Below are 14,750 nucleotides of genomic sequence, written 5' to 3' on the forward strand. Positions count from 1 at the left end.
GGGGTCGGAGAGGGGGTCTTGGGGAGGGTGGGAAGCTAATGGGGCTGGTCGTGCGGGGGATTCGCAGGGGCGCGGGGAGGATGCTGGGGATGGAGATACGGGCGCCGGCGGGGGAGGAAGGAGGGAAGCAGAAGGGGGTGGGAACCCACGGGGCGGGGGGCTGGGAGGGGAGGAGCGTGCGATCCGGGAGAAGGGTCCGGGGGGGCTCGCCGGGGCTCGGCTGGGTCCGGATGCGCGCTGTGTCCGGGCGCTCCCCTCACATTGAGGAGGAGGCGGCCCCCCGCCCCCTTCCCCGGTCTCCCCCCACCACCACCACCTTCTCTCCACCAGCGCCGCTGTCTGCGAGGGCGGCGCAAAACCCAGGACTGGATCTCCCTCCCAAATCCTGGGCTGGATTTCCGGGAACGGGGACTGACCGCCTCCAACCACAGAGCCCCCTCCCCGTGCACCCCACGGTCAGGGCGCGCCGCGGCTGCGGGAGGCTGTCAGGGGCCAGGGTGAACGTCAGTGGGCCCTCCGCGGGCAGCGCGCAGCCAGCGCGGGGCCGTTGCTCATACTGGAGAAGCCCCAGTGGGCAACAGAAAAACCCTGGAATCCCTTTCCTAGGACCTCTGTTCTCCCCCCAGGTACTGGGACACGTTTCTTGCCCAAGGACCAGCTTTCTTGCCCACCCACGGCCCCCACGACGCCCACAAAATACGCTGACCAGGCCACGACTTGAGCTCAACTGTCCCAAAGTGAACTTGCAAAATGTTCCCTGGGGATGGGGATAGACAAGGAACTTAGCAGGGTAGGAAGGGAGATGGGGGAGGGGGTGCTCAAGAGATGGGAGATCTGGAAGCCCCAAGAACCTGGGTGAAAAGTGAATCAAAGGCTCCATCTCGAGAAGGAATTATGTCTAGAGTGACACCCCCCCCTTACCAAAATGCAACCTGTCTCCATAGCAACCTGAGCTCCAAGAGTGCCTCAGAAACAGCAGGGATAAGCAGAGAGGAAGGTTTGGCGTGTGTGTGTGGGGGGGGGGGGCCAGGGGATTTGGAGTTAGCAGAGGCACCACCCTCACACCTGATTACCCATGAGGGAGGTCCTGAGCACCCCAGAATATAAGAACCTCTTCAGTTGAGGCAGCAGGAGCTGGTCTCTTTGTGGGCCCCTGTTCAGTCTCCTGAGATTTTCAGGGTGGGGTTCTTTAAGAGGGTTGAAGAGGAGATGGAATGGAAAAAAAATGCCTGTGAGCTCGGTGCTACCCCCCCCCCCCCCCCACACACACACCTCCAGGGACCCTGGACTTCAAGATTCACTGTCTCCTAAACCCAGAAAAGAATGAATGAGTTGGGCAGGCGAGGTCAGGGACTGAGATGGGGTGGGGTGGGAGTTGGGGAGGCATTAGGGACCCCTCCCTGGGAACTCAGAGCCTGAGCTTTCCCCTAATTTGGCGTCCCACCCTCCTGACGCAGCCAGACTATAATAAGTGCTGTCGTGGGCGGCTCTTGGAGGCAGGAGCTAGGCGGCACGGCCTGGTAGGGGTGAGGGTGGGGGTGCAGATGTGAAATGCTGGGTGCCCTCTGCTCTCGCTGAGACCTGCCCCCAGTCCCCAAAAAGTCCTGTTCTGAGGTCAATAGCTTCACCGCCCCTCCCTCCCACCCTCCCCAGGACCAAGATAAAAGAACTGGAGGTTCTTCATTTGCCTTTTCTGAAATCCAGGGGGTGAGGAGGCAAAGGCAGTGAGGGAGTTTTGTTGATTCCGATTTCATTTCCTTCCTTTGGTGACCTCAGTTTTTTCTTATGTCCAATGGGAACAAAGTTCTGATTATTCTTAGGAAAGGAGTGAAACGACTCCCCTATAGAGAATGGGAGCTGCTCAAGATTCCAGCCTCTAAGGCTCCTCACTCCTCACTCCAGAGACTCGCAGAGCTCCTCCACCTGGCTAAACATTTCCTTCCCAGCCTTTCTGTTTTCCCCTATGGAGATGGGGCTTCCCAGAGACACCCCCTCAGGTCCAGCCCATCCTTCGGCCAGCCTTTCTAACCACTAAGCTAGAAATGCCGTCAGCCGTAGTTCCTGGCAAAGGGTAGGAGACCAGAAGCCTGAGGGCACAAGCCTCAGAAGGGTTGGGGAGAGGACCAGACTGTTCCCGTGGAATCCTCTCCAGACTGTTCCTTCCCCATTTTGTTCTGGTGATCTCTCCTGTCAGAGAAGTCTGGCAGGAGGCATCCTTGATGGAGAGAAGGCCTCTTGACCCGACAGGCAGACAGGTAGAAACAGTCTGCAGGAGACCAGAAGTGATGGGTGGTAGGGTGGGGAGAGAGGGGATGTGCTTCTCTCAGACACTCTGCGTCCCTGCATGCCAGGTTAGCTCTTTGCTGCCTCCAGGGTTAATAAGATGAGAGCAGGCTAGGCCTCCAGTTCCCCCAATTCCTTAGTGGTGGGGCCCCCGAGGATGGCGAGAAGCTGTTCCTGCCAGGGCCCCACCACAGGATTGAAGGCTGGGGTGGGCAGGAGGATGTGGCGGATGGTGTTGCCATGGCAGCACTTCCTCCCTGTGTTGTCATCACTTGCTCTAATGGCACCAAGGAGGTAAAGCGGAAGGTGTATGTGTGGTGGGGGGTTGGGGGAAGGGAGACAGGAACAGGTGCATGGGGACAAGAGGGGACACAGATAAGTCCTGGGGACTTTTTAGCACTCCAGCTCAGCTAATACAAGTGTGTCTGTGAGTCTGGGAACCTGCGTGGTGTATTTCAAGTAGCATGCATGTGCATGCTTGTGTGCACGCGCGCGCGCGCGCGCGCGCGCGTGTGTGTGTGTGTGTGTGTGTGTGTATGTATTTCTCTACAGCTGCAGAACAAGAGGTCACTGATCCTTCGCGGGTCCTGGGAAGGAACACATTATCCAGTCCCAGAACCTCCTGGCCCAGCCTGCTTCCTGCCCCAGACTCCCCAGGCAAGATCCAAGTCACTATGGGTCTATCACAACCCATTTCCCCCCATACTCACCCGCATGTACATTGCCAGAAGGTCAGTTTGACAGTGACCTGTGTTTTAACCCCCCTGGGACAAGGATGAGAGCTGGGGAAAGAGGAGCAGGAACGCCTCCCATGTCTTTTTCCATCCTTCCCAAATGCAGTCTCCCGGGGCCCAGCGCCACCTCAGCACTGGGAAGTGGTTGGAAAGTGGGTTGTCCCCAGCAAACTCTGTAGGCCATCTCTGGTCCAGCACTCATGTTGGACACTAACCCCTCTCTTACCTCGCAGGATGTCCAGTGAGGCCTGGATGCTATCTTGAAGTTCAGGGTCGCTCACCCTCTCTGCCAGCTTCCTGAGGCGACGTAGAGCCTGTTTAGCCACCTCATGTCGCCTGACTTCTGCTCTTACTGTGGCTACAGCCAGCTGCCTCTGGGCATGCATGTTGCCCAGACTTGTCCTGCCAGCTAACAGCAACCTCTCGCCTCCAAATCCATGGTCCCCATGACCCCCTAAACTCAAGAAGGCTCCTTCTCCTGTGCCCCAGAGCTCCGCGGCCCTTCGAGCCCTTCCGTTTGTCGCCTCACTTCCTGACTGGTGAGTTTCAAACCCACAGCCTGAGACAGCACTACCTCCTGTGTCTTCCACCCCCTCTAGCGTCAGACTCTCAACCCTACCAGCATCCTGCTCGGATTCCCCTGCCGAGAGCGGGGGATGAGGGGGGGGGGGGATGCTGGGACCCGTGGGGATGGATCACGGGCACTGGTGGAGGGATGGGCACTTGATCATTGTATAACTGAAACCCAAGCACAAAATTTGTAAGCCTATAACTGTACCTCATGGTTTTTCACTAATAAAAAAAAGAAAAATAAATAAATAAATAAAAATTAAAAAAAAAAAAGGTAATGACAGATAAAAAAAAAAAACAAGCATCCCAGGGCTTCCTGTGGGAGGTGGCTAATTAAGTCGGGTGTTGGTCCTGGAAGAATGTAGCAAGCCAGGTCCCAGGTGCAATCCCAAATGTTTGGTGACCTAGAGATGTGTCTTCTGTCTCCAATACACACAGGAATCCTTATGCACACTTGGAGCACGGTACTGCTTATACCATATGCACACTTGGTCTGTCAGCCTCCTAGCCCTGCATCCCAGTTTACAGTGGTACTCACCACCCACGTGCCACTTTCTACATCCAAAGAGTCTGCATTCTTTTAAAAGAAAAATGTGCCTTGGGATTTTTTTTTGGCCACACCCAGCAGTGCTCAGGGATTATTCCTGACTCTGTAGTCAGGGATCATCTGTACTCAGGGCTCTGGGGAACATATGACATGCTGGGGCTCAAATCTGGGTCAGCTGCCTGCAAGGCAAGCACCTTACCACTGTACTATTACTCCAGCCCATAAAGAGTCTGCTTTTCACATCTTACAACACAGCTTTTCTTCAGTCAGAGGCACCCCACTGTATCTGCTTCTGCTTAAAGGGGCTAAGTAATCAGGGGACAACAGCTTATGAAGGTTGGTAACTCGGGCCCAGACAAAACCACTATGTTTCATGTTCAGTTACTTTTATAACAACTAATTTGTTTATAACAGTAATTTACAATGATCACGATCATCCTGTTGTTCGTCGATTGCCTCGAGCAGGCCCCAGTAACGTCTCCTTCATCCTAGCCCTGAGATTTTAAAAAGTGCCATATTCAAGGCTCTTTCAGAGTTAGGAGAATGAGACCCTTCATTGTTACTGGTATTTGGCATATTGGGTACGCCACGGGGAGTTTGCCAGACTCTGCCGTGTGGGCATGTTACATTCAGTAGCTTGCCACTTTGTCCAGAGTAGGAATGAGATGATAAGATGTCTCACGGCCGCAAATGCGGCCACGCGCTTCCGGTTTTATAGTCTCTGGGTCTTGGCCGTTGATGGGATTACACGGCGCCAGGGGGCCAGTTGGTGGGTGTGACCCCTGCCTACTGAAAGATGGAGGATCTGGGTGGAGGATGCTCAGCCCTGATCCGAGCAGGCTTGGAGATCTCAGCCCCGGGACCCACGTGCCTTTGTTCCTCTGCCGTACCTTCATGCGTGTGGAGAGTGGTCTTTAATTTACAACATACTTTCATATATATCACCCTCATCACAGGCCCAAATGGTGGATTATTATTTCTTTTCTGCAGAAAAAGAAACCAAATCCTTGAGAGGTCAGTAAGAGGTGAAGTAAAGATAAATTCTTTCTGATTATAATCCTGATGCCCTTTCCACTACACCTCACAATCCAGGTGCTGACCCGCCAGCTTCCTTTCTCCCCAATACTTGATTTAGGATATAAATCAAATCTTGTTTTTGATTTAGGACATAAAAGGAAGAGGTTGGATGAAGAATTGCAGGACAGAATAAAATCTGGAAGGGATAAGAGTCGAAAAATGTGGGTAGTTGAATTGAATCACTTTGTTTCAAGATTCAAACTTTTCTGGCCCTGCCAGGTGTCTGAAAAATGTTTTGATTTTACAAACCATTTTACACATGATTTGTAAACATTTATATAGTTGGGGGTGAAGGAATTGGCATTGGGGCTACCCACTGGACAGTAAAATAGCATGCAATAATAATAACAGTGTTTACACTGCCAGGTTCTGTTCATTGCATTAGCCACATCTTAAGTCATGCAGTCTTCACAACAGTGAGAGGCAGGTGTGTAGTGATTTACCCCCACTTAAAGAAACAGGCACAGAGCACCTAACTGGTAGCAGTGAGTGGTGAAGATGAAACTCATACAATCGGACTATTAATATTAATATTAATTGTAGGAAGACAATGCCTCTGCAGTTATAGAACTAAGAACTCAGAGAGAAAGAAAGAGAGATGAAGGGATGTATTTCATTTTCCTTTTCATTCTTTTTCTTGGGGGAGAGGAGTCAAGCCTTTTCCCAGCCCCAGGAAAAGGGTTTTATGTCTAAGCACAGAATGGCAAATATACCGATCACCAATCTTCCCAAGTAGAAATGTGGAGAGTCTTCTAACCCTCATGTGTATGTTCTGGGTTGTTCTGGGTTTTGTTTTGTATCACACCCAGCAATGCACAAGGAGTTACTCCAGCTCTTTACTAAGAAATAATGCCTAGCTGAGCTCCCAGGACCATATGGAATGTTGGAGATTGAACCTGGGTCAGCTGAGTGCAAAGCTAGCACCCGCTGCGCTATCTCTTCCACCTCTCACATGTATATTCTGGACCCTTCCTTTCGTCACTTTTTTTTTTGCGAGTCCCCATGCAGACATTTGAGTGTGTGAAGCACACCCATGTATGTACTTGTGGCATTTTGTGTAGTGTGTGTGTGGGGCACAACCCAGTTGTGCTCAGGGTTTACTCCTCGCTCTGAGCTCAGGAATCACTCCTGGTGGAGCTGTGACGAAGGGAGACAATGTGAGGTGCTGGGATCAACCCGGGGTGGCCCTGTGCAAGGCAAGCGCCCTACCCAGCCTCTAGCTTTGTCACACAAGGAGGGGGAAAAACGGCCAGAGGCTGCTTTATTTTCCACAAGGAATGTCTTTCTCTGTTTGGTTTCTGTGTCTCGGCCGCTAATGCCGGGCGAGGAAGAGGGGCTGTGAAGGGGGAGGAAGGGTGGCAGCGGGGGTGGGGGGAGCGGCGGGGGTGTCACTCCCGAGGTTCACGTTGCATTTTTAGAGTATTAACATCCATTTGGAGGGGACAGGGGCATACTTGCAAACAAGTGAAAATTGACTGGGTGTGGCTACACCCTCCGTGGCACGACTAAATAGCTTCAAATGCTGCACCTCGGGGCATTTCCGAGTATGACGCTATGACTACAGACAATGACATCATCGTGAGGTCACTGCAGAACTAGCGGAAAGGGGCGGGCAGGGCGCTCCCTCGCGGGGCGGAGCCCTTTCCGCCCGGCTCGCTAAACCTCGTCTCGTCGCCCTTCAGGTATCCAGCTCCTCCTCCCTCCCAGTAGCCGTCGGATTAGCTCTGAATCCCGGCTCGGACTGCAGAAAGCTCGGTTTTCAATCCTGGGTTCGGAAGTGTAGGTTACGATCCCCCTGAGAATCTTCAGAAGCCCAGCCCCCACCGGGCCCCAGCCAATGAAGAGCCTCAAGGCGGGGCCGGGGGCGGGCCAGTGACGTAATGCAGCTTGATTGGCATTCGGGCCCTGGGCGTCGAGGATTAGCCCGAGTTTCGCCAATCCAGAGGCAGGGGTGGGTCGGTGCAGGCGCAGAGCTTTGGGTTTGGCGGACCCGATTTAAAGGAACAGAAGCTGTCCGGGTCCAAGAAGACGGTCCCCAAGACCCTCCCCCAAGTCCTCGGGACCATTTGGGTCCCCAAAGCTGGGGAGATGGTTTGTGGTGGATTTGCCTGTTCCAAGAATGCGCTGTGCGCGCTCAACGTGGTCTACATGGTGAGGTTTTGGAGGAGGAAAGCTCGGGGTGGAAAGACGAGTGGGGAGAGTCTCTAGGGGACTTCCGGCGGGGAGAGGGGTGTACTGGGGCGTTCCGGGAAGATTCCAGGGAGCTTCCGGCGAAGAGGGAATTCCTAGGGACTTCCGTGGGAAGAGGGAAAACTTCCGGTGGCCAGAGGGTTTGTCTTGGGGGGGTTGGTGAACAAACAGATGGTCGTGGACCTAAAGACCCAACCATTCTTCCTGTGAATTTAAAGTTCTCCCAAAAAAGAATGCTGGACAAAGCCAAAGATTGCTATTTATATTCATAGGCAGCTATCCCTACCACCTTCTACCCCCATCCCAGCCACCGATGGGTGGGAGGAGTGTGCCGGGATGCCCCCAATTCCCCAGGCACCTATTCTTCCTCATTCACACAGGGCTCAGTTCCTTCTTGTTAGCCTCCCCTCAGGCCGTTTTTTTGTGCTGGCCGCCAGAGCCCTTTGCAGACTTGTTCTCTTCTGTTTCCCATAGCTGGTAGGCTTGTTGCTTGTTGGAGTGGCAGCGTGGGCCACTAGCCTGGGCCTGGTGTCCAGCATCCGTATCATCGGTGGAGTCATAGCTGTGGGAGTCTTCCTTCTTCTCATCGCAGTGGCTGGACTGGTGGGTGCAGTTAACCACCACCAAGTGCTGTTGTTCTTTGTATCCTGACCTGAAGTCATGGGAATCCCAGGGCCCTATGGAAAATTGAGATGTCTAAAAAGAAGTGGGGGCTGGAGAATCCAGTGGGTAAGATGCTTGCTTTGCATGAGGCCAACCGTTGTGATCTCTAGCACCATAAATGGTCCCCTTAGCACTACTGGGTGCAGTGCCCGTCCCCTTCCCCCCAAATAAAAGCACGATGGGGCTGGAGAGTATAACACATAGGGCAATTGCCTTGCGTGAAGCAGACTCAGGTTCAATCTCTGGAGTCCCGGATAGTCCCCTAAGCACTGCCAGGAGTGATTCAGGTGCAGAGCCAGGACTAGCTCTGTGCCTTCCCCCGACATAGGGTATGGTCCAAGAAACAAAAAAGTAATCTAGGGTGGCTTTTTCCCCCCTTAACTTCTCTTCTCAGTACATGATCATCCTTGGTTTGGTCTTCATTTTCCAGTTTGGAATCTCTTGTTCCTGTCTGGCTATTAGCCGAAGCAAACAGGTAAGGAGATGCTTTCTCTTTAACCTATAACTCCCACCTATCTGGTCTCAACATTCTTAGATCCACCAGATTGAAGAGCCTTGGGCCATTTGCTTCCTTGGTCTCGGATGTCTGGCTACATGAAGATGACATTCAAGAACCTGACGTGAATATTTGTCATTTTGTGTGTGTAAATGTCATATGCCTTTGCTTCTGAGGAATGAGTCACTTCACTGAAGCAGGAAAATATAAAGACACCTTAACTGAGATCAGGAGGTAGGGGAATTCTTATGGTTAACTTAGCAGCAAATAAACTCACTCTGCCTCTATCCTCCAGACAGATGTCATCAATGCTTCTTGGCGGGTCATGAGCAATAAAACCCGGCATGAATTGGAAAGAAATTTTGATTGTTGCGGCTTATTCAACCTCACAACCCTGAATCAAGATCTTACTTCTTGTGCTGCTGTGAGTTGTGGGAAGACAGAAGAGTGTGTCAGGAAAAGGTCCAAATGGCCAGATTTTAATAGTCAGCACGTGGCTGCCTCTTGCGCCAGGGCTTTGTGCCGCTGACTGGTGGGGTGAATGAGAGATTTAGCTCAATGGGATCATTTCTAGGGCCATTCACCACAGGTCCTGTGATATAGAAAGGGGGATGTAATCTATACTGATCTATACTACATTTTGTCATGGAGGATGGTTTATATCTATCTCAAACCTGAACGCTTACATCTTTGCCTAGATGGTTAAAAAGAATAGGAGTTAGGATGGAAAGAGTAGCAAATAGGGTAGCAAAGATGATTTCAGGGCGGAGAGATGATAGGTCATCTTCTTTGCATGAAACCGGCCCAGATTTGATCATGAACCCCATGAGTTCCCCCAAGAACCTCTAGGAGTGATCCCTGAGTACTGCTGGGGTGTGCCACACTCAAGGGGAAAAAAAAATTAAGTTTCTTACATTAAGACACTGGTTCCTGGGGCTGGAGAGATAGCACAGCGGGTAAGGCGTTTGCCTTGCATGTGAACGACCTGGGTTTGATTCCCAGCATCCCATATGGTCCCCTGAGCACCGCCAGGAGTAACTCCTGAGTGCAGAGCCAGGAGTAGCCCCTGTGCATCGCCAGGTGTGACCCAAAAAGCAAAAAAAAAAAAAAAAAAAAAAAAGACACTGGTTCCTCACAATACATTTTATCCTCAGATCTGCACTAAGTGGAACACCTGTCAGTTGTGTGGAGAAAAACTGCTCAAACATTCAGACGAAGCCCTAAAAATCCTGGGCGGTGTTGGACTCTTCTTTAGCTTTACAGAGGTAACACTATGGTTTCCTGTGTAGATACGCTCTTTCACCTCACTGGTTCAGATTTGGTGCTGATCTTTGTCTCCCTTTTCTACAGATCCTTGGTGTTTGGCTAGCGATGAGATTCCGGAATCAGAAAGACCCACGAGCTAACCCCAGTGCCTTTCTATGACACTGGATTCCTCTGGCACAGCTCCTGCTCTCCCTAAGCTTTTTCTTCTGCCCTGAGGGAAAACCTAGGGTCTACCAAGCCCTTTTATCTGAGAAAAAGGGAAGGCCCTTCCCCATATCTCCTAATGATGACTGAGTGGCTAGGCTTTATGCCTTGACATGTTTTAGTGGGAGCAAGAAAAATGTCTTCCCTCTCTCCCTGAATGGATTTGGGATATTCCTGGGAGTGCATGAGATGGGATAGAGGTTCGAGTCATTCCTGGCTCGGTTTTCCCCCTTTTTTCCATTCCATATGCTGGACCACATCCACATAGCTTGGCCTGGCTTCAACGGTCAATCAGAGCCAAGAAGAAGTCTACCAAGAACTCTTCCTCATAATACGCTGGACTCAGTTTGGGGAAATTCAGTAATAAAAGCCATTTAACTCTCTATTCAAAGAAACAACTTAAGTGGTTTCCTTATGAAGGCCCCCTAGTTTTAAAAAGAGGAGTAAGATTCTGCAGTTTCATCTTCTAAGTGGTTTTTCCAAACATTTGATAACAAAGTCAATCAAAAGAAGAAACACAGAGGAGAAATAAACAAAAGACCATATCTGTTTTGTTTTGTTTTCGTGTATAAAAAAAGGACCCCAATATCAGGTAGGAAAAGGGAAAACAAGGCACACCCCCCTGATCTAAAGGAAAGAGAGCACAGAAGGACACACCTCTAAAAGAGGAGTGGGGGAAATGTCATTAAGGCAGCAAAATATTCTCTGTAAAAAAGCTGGTGAAAAAGTCGGTGATGGAATTCCACCGCCTCAGCTCAGGCAGATGGCCGCAGTGAGGGCTTCTCCTCTCAGATTCAAAGGAAGGGAAATGACGGCTTCTGGTTCTGCTGGAGCCTCTCCATTGCTCACTCTGGGTTACCTTCTCCATTTTGTAGGTAAGGGTGCTGCAGGGCTCGGAAGGCAGAGATCCGCTTGTGTGGGTTAAAAGTCAGCATCTCCTGAGGGAGAAGACAGGGGTCAGGTCTTGTGAAAAAATCGAAAGGCTTATGGGTGCTGGGGATATAACCAGGTGGTGGAACTGCACCTCGCATGCGTGCCACCCTCGGTCCAATTCCCAGCATCCACACAAAATGGGAAAAAATGTGTTGTTTTGGGATGACTGTTTCTTCTACCCCTCTTTTTGCCTGGCCATTTACCACCGCAATAAAATATAGCCCCGTCCACCAAGTCTCAGTAATCGGGGCTTGGAACCCTTTGATGCCATTCTGGTTTTCACCCCAGTGTCTCCCCGTATCTGTTGCCATGCCCGAGCCCAGTACCAGTAGCAGTTGTGCTCCAGACTCTTCCATCTCAGGTACCACTGACTGCACTGGGCGGGGCCCTCTGGGAGAAAAGGCTCCTCGGGGCAGAGACACATCTCGAGGCCAGTCTTCTTCTGGGGGCAGCCCGATGAGGCTATGGGAACAGGAGAATCATTCGTCATCAAGAGGGCCCCTTCTGTGGGCCCCATTTCTAGAGCCAGCTGCCATCCAGGCGTAAGAGGAAGGGCAGAACGAAGAATGAAAAATTCTCCCCCTGGCCGGTCACTTACTCAAAGATTTTGCCTAACTGGTCAGCTTCAGAGTTTCCACAGAAGAGAGGCCTGTGGTAAGAAGGGACACAAGACAGCAATCAAAGACATGGGAATAATGTGATTAATATTTAGAGGCTCAAAACAGAGGGCTGGAGACTAAAGGGATGTCTAAGGAATAAATGAGGAATGAAGGTCCACATTCTACAACATTCCAGAACTGCTGCTTATGGACAAGCTGGCCAGGAGAGAACAAGTTTAAGAATGGGCAGTTTATTTTGGCCACACCCATCCATGTTCAGCACTTACTCTTGGCTCTGTGCTCACGGATCACTTCTTGCGGGCTTGGGGGATCATATGGGGTGCCAGAGATCAAATCCAGATTGGCTGTGTACAAGGCAATGCCCCACCAGTTGTACTATTAGGCCCCAGAATTTCTTGTTTGTTTGGGAGGGAGGTGTCACACCCTGCCATGTTCAGGTGCTTATATGGTGCCAGGGACTGAATTCCGGCGGACTGTGGGCAAGGAAAGCACCTTGCAACCACCACTGTACTCTGGCCCCAAAAACAGGCAGTTTGGAGAATAAGATATTTCAGATATTCAAGATAGCTCAGGATACTTGGGTCCCATACTTTCGACGGAACATCTCGGCGAAGATACAGCCAACACTCCACATGTCCACTGGTGTTGCATATGTAGACTGCAGAAGAACTTCTGGAGCGCGGTACCAGAGTGTAACGACCTAATAGGAATATGAATGAATGAGGGCCCTACAAGTTACCTGTAAGTACAACTGCTTGAAGTCACAAAGGGTGGGCTTAGTCAACTGCAACAGGCCACCCAAACAGAACCCTCTTTGGGCTGCCATCTTTATACTGACCACAGGAGTGAGTGCCATCTGGTAGCTATAGATTCTCGCCAGGCCAAAGTCAGCCAGCTTGACTGTTCCATTACTTGTCACCAGAATGTTCTCTGGCTTCAGGTCTCGGTGAACGATGCAGTTGGCATGAAGAAAATCCAGTCCTCTCAGAAACTGGCACATCAGATCCTGGTTTAAGGGGGAGTGGGGGGTACAGAGACGCTGGAAACTTGGCACCACTGAGATCCCAGCTGGTTCTACTACATAGGTGGCAATCTGACTCTCAACTGTCTGTGGACCTCACTCACCTTGATGGTCTCCACTGGCAAACCTGGTGGGGGGGCCTTATCCAGATAAGTTCTCAGGTCTTGGTCCACATGCTCAAATACCAGGGTCACTTTGGTCTCCCGGTCGGTCCGGGCGGTGGCACAGACGTCCATCAGCCTGGCCAGAATAAATGGTCACTCAATGATTGTCAATGCCCTCTGATCTAACACGGCCTCATGTTTGCTGGGGGTGGGGGGCTTGGGGGGGTGCCACTCCCGACCCTCCATCTTCTCACCGGACAACATTGGGATGCTCAAAGGCCTCCAGCCGCCTCAGCAATGCCACCTCCCGGACGGTGCTGATAGGCAGGCCCCCTCCAGCACCTTCTCCATTGGGGACTCTCACACTTTTAAGAGCCACAAAGTGGCCACTGTGGGGATCCCGGGCCTTATACACCGTCCCGTATGCACCGACACCAATCTCGGCCACGGGTTCATATCGAGAGGTAGCCATTCCCAGATCAGAAGAAATCCTACAAACAAAGAAACTTCTAAGGAAATTCCCTTCCCGAGTCCGGCTGATAGGAGCCTGCGAGAGTGAGGGGCTCCCACGAAAAGTCACCACAAAGCCGCCGCCGCCGCCACCATCCTGTCCCCCGCCCTCCCCCAACTTCCCACGAGGCCGGCCCCTCGGCTCACACAAAGGCTACCCCAGCCCCGCCGGCCACGTGTGGTCCGAGGAGGGAAGATCGCCCGTTCCTCTGGGGCCATCGCGCTCCTCACAAAGGAAACACACCCCAGCACCCAAGACCCTACCCCCCGGTCCTGAAATCACACCTCCCCCACGACCACAAAGGACGTTATACTGCCCCCCCCTCCTCCCGCCCTCGATCGACCCTCCCAGAACTAGCCCGCGCTGGACGCTGTGCAGGGCGAGACTGGCCCCCAGTCCCAGAAGGGGCTGCACTTACCCCACCCGGAGTCTGGAGCTGCGGGGGCTTCCCGTTATCGGTGCCCAGGAGCAGGGTGCCGCCACGCCATATACTCAAGCAGTGTCCGGGGCAGCTGGACTCTGCGGGCCTGACCATAGACACACAGGCCGCAGGCTAGAGAGGCCCCCCTTACCCCCACCCTCACCATGTGACCAGCTGCCAGAGAGGCGCGCGGAAACTGGGGGGGCGGGGCGAGTTGCCGGACGTGCGGAGCACGTGACATGCCGCCCCTGCGCAGGGGGACGGTTGGGCGTGGCAAGACTGCGACCGCGACCGCGAGGGAAGGGGGCGGAGAGCCCCGGCGACCACGTGATCTGTTGCTAGCCCACGTGACTGTCTTGACATTGCTCCGAGGAGCAGAGGTGTGGTTACGCGGCAGAGCACGTGACTAGCTGCCATTACCCTGGCGGGGTGGGGTGGGGAAAGTGGGAGGAGAGAGGGTGGAGCCCAAATCGGTGCCATGGTAACCTGGGCCACCCAGCTCCCAACTCTGGGCTGCAGGCCCAGCTTAGGCGCACTTCCAGTCTTACTAGACGTCTCACTCTTTCTTTGTGCGGGGGAGGGGGACGGGGATCTTGGGGGACGAGAGGTGGTGCTGTCGCCTTTCTGCTCCACCATCAATAGGAAAGCACGCTCATTTTTGTCTTTGTTTCATTCACTCATTGTTGAATAATAAAAATTTTGCACAGTGCTTGCTTTCTGGGTGTATCTGAGGTGTTTGTGGGTTTTTTTTGTTGCCCCAACTAATAGCCTGTTCGTTTGGGGGCCAACATCCGGTAGTGCTCAGCATTTACACCTGGCTCTACAGTCAGGAATTACTCCTCGCGAGCTCAGGAGACTATATGGGATGCCAGGGATGAAACCTGGGTCAGGAGCTTGCAAGTCAAACACCCTAGCTGCTGTATTATGGCTTCAACCCTCCCAACAACTTTGGCCTCTTAAAATAGCGCTACAGGGCCGTAGAGATAGCTTAATAAGTCAAGAGCTTGCTCTGCAAGTGGGAGGCTGAGGTTTGGTCCCTGGCATCACATGGTCCCCCAAACACGAGCTGGGAGTAGCCCCTGAGCACGCTGAGGTGTGGTCCAAAACCCA

At 52.4% G+C, this 14,750-nt stretch overlaps 2 protein-coding genes across 2 annotated transcripts; one reads left to right on the top strand and one right to left on the bottom strand.

Annotated features, from left to right (window-relative positions):
• Positions 1-7,095: 7,095 nt before the first annotated feature.
• Positions 7,096-10,575, top strand: TSPAN31 (tetraspanin 31). Its single transcript, XM_056117734.1, has 6 exons — positions 7,096-7,362; positions 7,876-8,043; positions 8,459-8,539; positions 8,856-8,984; positions 9,715-9,825; positions 9,911-10,575. Exons 1-6 carry the CDS (start codon positions 7,300-7,302, stop codon positions 9,983-9,985), a joined length of 627 nt encoding a protein of 208 aa, XP_055973709.1. The 5' UTR covers positions 7,096-7,299; the 3' UTR covers positions 9,986-10,575.
• On the bottom strand, positions 10,576-13,842 carry CDK4 (cyclin dependent kinase 4). Its single transcript, XM_056117729.1, has 8 exons — positions 13,638-13,842; positions 12,963-13,199; positions 12,709-12,844; positions 12,422-12,589; positions 12,174-12,283; positions 11,562-11,612; positions 11,290-11,425; positions 10,576-10,968 (listed from the first exon to the last, which is right to left on the bottom strand). Exons 2-8 carry the CDS (start codon positions 13,178-13,180, stop codon positions 10,876-10,878), a joined length of 912 nt encoding a protein of 303 aa, XP_055973704.1. The 5' UTR covers positions 13,181-13,199; positions 13,638-13,842; the 3' UTR covers positions 10,576-10,875.
• Between the last annotated feature and the right edge of the window lie 908 nt (positions 13,843-14,750).

The sequence above is a fragment of the Sorex fumeus genome, unplaced genomic scaffold (genome assembly GCF_029834395.1).
Source record: "Sorex fumeus unplaced genomic scaffold, SorFum_2.1 ptg000035l, whole genome shotgun sequence".
NCBI classification, from domain to species: domain Eukaryota; kingdom Metazoa; phylum Chordata; class Mammalia; order Eulipotyphla; family Soricidae; genus Sorex; species Sorex fumeus.

Excerpts from the sequence above, each read along its gene's own strand:
- TSPAN31 (XM_056117734.1), top strand. The coding sequence starts at position 7,300 with ATGGTTTGTGGTGGATTTGCCTGTTCCAAGAATGCGCTGTGCGCGCTC. Across the intron at positions 7,363-7,875 it reads CGCTCAACGTGGTCTACATG|CTGGTAGGCTTGTTGCTTGT; the intron begins GTGAGGTTTTGG and ends TGTTTCCCATAG. Across the intron at positions 8,044-8,458 it reads ACCAAGTGCTGTTGTTCTTT|TACATGATCATCCTTGGTTT; the intron begins GTATCCTGACCT and ends TTCTCTTCTCAG.
- CDK4 (XM_056117729.1), bottom strand. The coding sequence starts at position 13,180 with ATGGCTACCTCTCGATATGAACCCGTGGCCGAGATTGGTGTCGGTGCA. Across the intron at positions 12,845-12,962 it reads GAGCATCCCAATGTTGTCCG|GCTGATGGACGTCTGTGCCA; the intron begins GTGAGAAGATGG and ends TATTCTGGCCAG. Across the intron at positions 10,969-11,289 it reads CTGGAGCACAACTGCTACTG|GAGATGCTGACTTTTAACCC; the intron begins GTACTGGGCTCG and ends CTTCTCCCTCAG.